A 2534-nucleotide genomic window follows, 5' to 3' on the forward strand; every position below is an offset into this window, starting at 1 on the left:
GGGGGGGGAGCGGCTGCTGTGGAGGTGGATTAGGATTTTTGGGGCATTGCGGTGGGGAGTGGTAAATAGAGGCATAATGGGTACAAGTAGTAGGCTTCTAGTCATAAAGAACTGTTAAAGGGGTAATTTTCCTATCCACATAAATGAAAACTTCATCAAGAAGGGGAGAGGAACATTTCACCTGAACTCATACATGAGCGAAAGTGAGACGGGTCTTTGCAGCAGTAAGAGCATCGACGACGAGAGGGATTCCCAAGCACCTTGCAACCCGCGAGATGCCTTCCGGAGTCCAGCAGGAGAGTGACAATTTCTTAATCTTTATCCAGAGGGGAATGGAAGTAAACTCTTCCCGTTTGGGAATAAAATCGAGAGACTATTTTTGGAGAATGAATGGCTTCCCGAAGAAAAACCACGGGCCGCCAATCCAAGCCATTTCATAATCTTCAGGGGCAGTGAACTTCAAGATGAAGAAACCATCATCCAGAGTTAGAAGGGTAAGAGCCCTTTGAGTGTCCAAGTTCTTTTTATGTGTGAAAGCCCATTCCCTGCCCTCCTAAAACTAAAAAGGTTATATAAGAGTACAAAAAGAGAGATGTTCCTCCTAAAGACTAAATAGAAGATTCAAAAAATATCTAGAATAGTTCTTATACAATTCATATATGACAATTTTATTTTTAAAATATTACATTTTCTCAATTTAATCTCTCAACTATACAAATTAATTCAAAATAATCTTTCATATTATAATTATGATATAAAAATTGATTCCAATTAAATCCTAAAGATATTATTTTGTATCAAATTTGTATACTATATAAATTAAATTTGAGTAAATTAAATATTCATATGAGAACAGTTGGTAGACTTTTTTTTGAAATTTAAACCGAGTAAGATTAATATAATAGAGAATTTGGTCTTGCAAGAAAATAAACGTACATTTTCTTTATTTATTATTTTTGTCATTTCGATATACAGTTCTACACTAATTGAACATATCAAAAACAGCTTCATTCATCAGAATTTCAAATATGTCCTGCCCAACGACAAATCCAATCTCCTCGGCTTCTTCAGATTTGTCCATTTTTGCTTTAACCCACTTTGAATTGTGCAAATCATCCTCTCCTAGCCTACAGATATGCGCCAAAATATCTGACAGATCTTGTACCACCAAGCCGCACTTGCTGGCTTTCTTGCTCTCATTCTCAACCGCCAACGAAGCCTTCTTCCTTGAATCCTTCTCTTCTGATTTCAGGACGGGAATCTTACAAACTTCAAACAAAGACGCTAACTTTATTAATGTCTGAAAATTGAAATGCAGGAAAAAAAAAAGCTTTTTTTTTTAGTTGTTTGATTACCTGAAGTAGAAGAATCTGGGCTGGCGATGCAGTCGGCTTCGGCATCAAGAGGAAGATCCAGCACTGAAATAGGACTCGAATTCTGAGAACTGCATTCCATTTCCATCTCTACATGACCAAATGATATCTTCTTCCTGCATGACGAGCTTCTTTCAGTAATTTCATTCGGCATCATTCCCTTCTCGGAAGCAGAAAAGCTCTTTGCGTCAGTATGATTAATCTCCGCAGAATTCACCATACTCTTATTTCTTGACCTCTTCTCCACCAATTTTCTCTCCCCCCTGCTTTCCTTCTTACCATACTGTTCAAAACCAAAATCCATCTTCTTTGTACTCAGTTCCAACTCATCAGATTCATCATAATCGCCGAAACTCAGTACCAGAAACTCCTCGCTTTCCTTCCTCAGGTACGAGCGAACCTCCCGGAAAGACTGCGACTTCCGGAGCTCTGAACCGGCACTGCCGCTCCTCTGCTCGCAGAGAAGCCCCGGTCCTTTCCATGACTCGGCGGAGTTCGCGGACCGGGTTCTGGATATCGTCTCCGGTTGAGCATAAGGGAACGCCGGCATGGACTCAAGTCCCATCAACCGCGCTACGATTCCGGGGCTTGAGTTCGCCGACATTACTGCCTCAGACTTCCCCTGCTCTACCTTCCTCCAGTCAAAAACTTCGTCTTTGTCTGTAAACCTCTTATCTCTTAGGTTCCTGCAGAGAATCCGGTGCAGAACTCCGGAGATGCAGCCGGAAGCTTCACCGCGGCCTGAGCCCAGCTCAAAAGAAGAGGGAACGGCGAGCTTCATGTTTAAAAAAAAAAGGCGTTAAAGAAGAAAATAATGGATCTTTCTTACTGATTTCGCCGAATTACCATTCCCGTATGTCAAAGATGGAATTTTAGGAAGAGCAAGGAATGGAATGGAATGGAAACAGAGAAGAATCCAGCGTGGAGGACAAAGACTTGGGGAGGGCGGGATCTATTTTTGAACAGGGGAGAAGTGACGCGATAGAAAAGAAGGGTCTCAGTGATTGCTGTCGGGAAAAAGACGACTGTAGCGTAGAATTGTGTTCCCTGTGGGTCCCGAAAGAGCTCTGTCATTCACACTTGGGATTAGAGAGAAAGATAAAGTAGGGAAGGAGGTGCATTTGTTATTCCAGTTCGAACTGTTTGGGCTCAAGCAAGAAG

At 41.7% G+C, this 2534-nt stretch overlaps 1 protein-coding gene across 1 annotated transcript; it reads right to left on the minus strand.

Moving 5' to 3' along the window:
• Positions 1-916: 916 nt before the first annotated feature.
• LOC110105026 lies at positions 917-2324 on the minus strand. Its single transcript, XM_020834373.2, has 2 exons — positions 1356-2324; positions 917-1269 (listed from the first exon to the last, which is right to left on the minus strand). The coding sequence occupies exons 1-2, from the start codon at positions 2152-2154 to the stop codon at positions 983-985; spliced, it is 1086 nt and encodes a 361-aa protein (XP_020690032.1). The 5' UTR covers positions 2155-2324; the 3' UTR covers positions 917-982.
• Between the last annotated feature and the right edge of the window lie 210 nt (positions 2325-2534).

Source organism: Dendrobium catenatum, unplaced genomic scaffold, assembly GCF_001605985.2.
Source record: "Dendrobium catenatum unplaced genomic scaffold, ASM160598v2 fragScaff_scaffold_128, whole genome shotgun sequence".
Taxonomy (NCBI): Eukaryota; Viridiplantae; Streptophyta; class Magnoliopsida; order Asparagales; family Orchidaceae; genus Dendrobium; species Dendrobium catenatum.

Coding starts and splice junctions, on each gene's coding strand:
- LOC110105026 (XM_020834373.2), bottom strand. CDS start 2,154: ATGAAGCTCGCCGTTCCCTCTTCTTTTGAGCTGGGCTCAGGCCGCGGT. Junction 1,270..1,355: donor CCCAGATTCTTCTACTTCAG/GTAATCAAACAA, acceptor CTTTGTTTGAAG/TTTGTAAGATTCCCGTCCTG.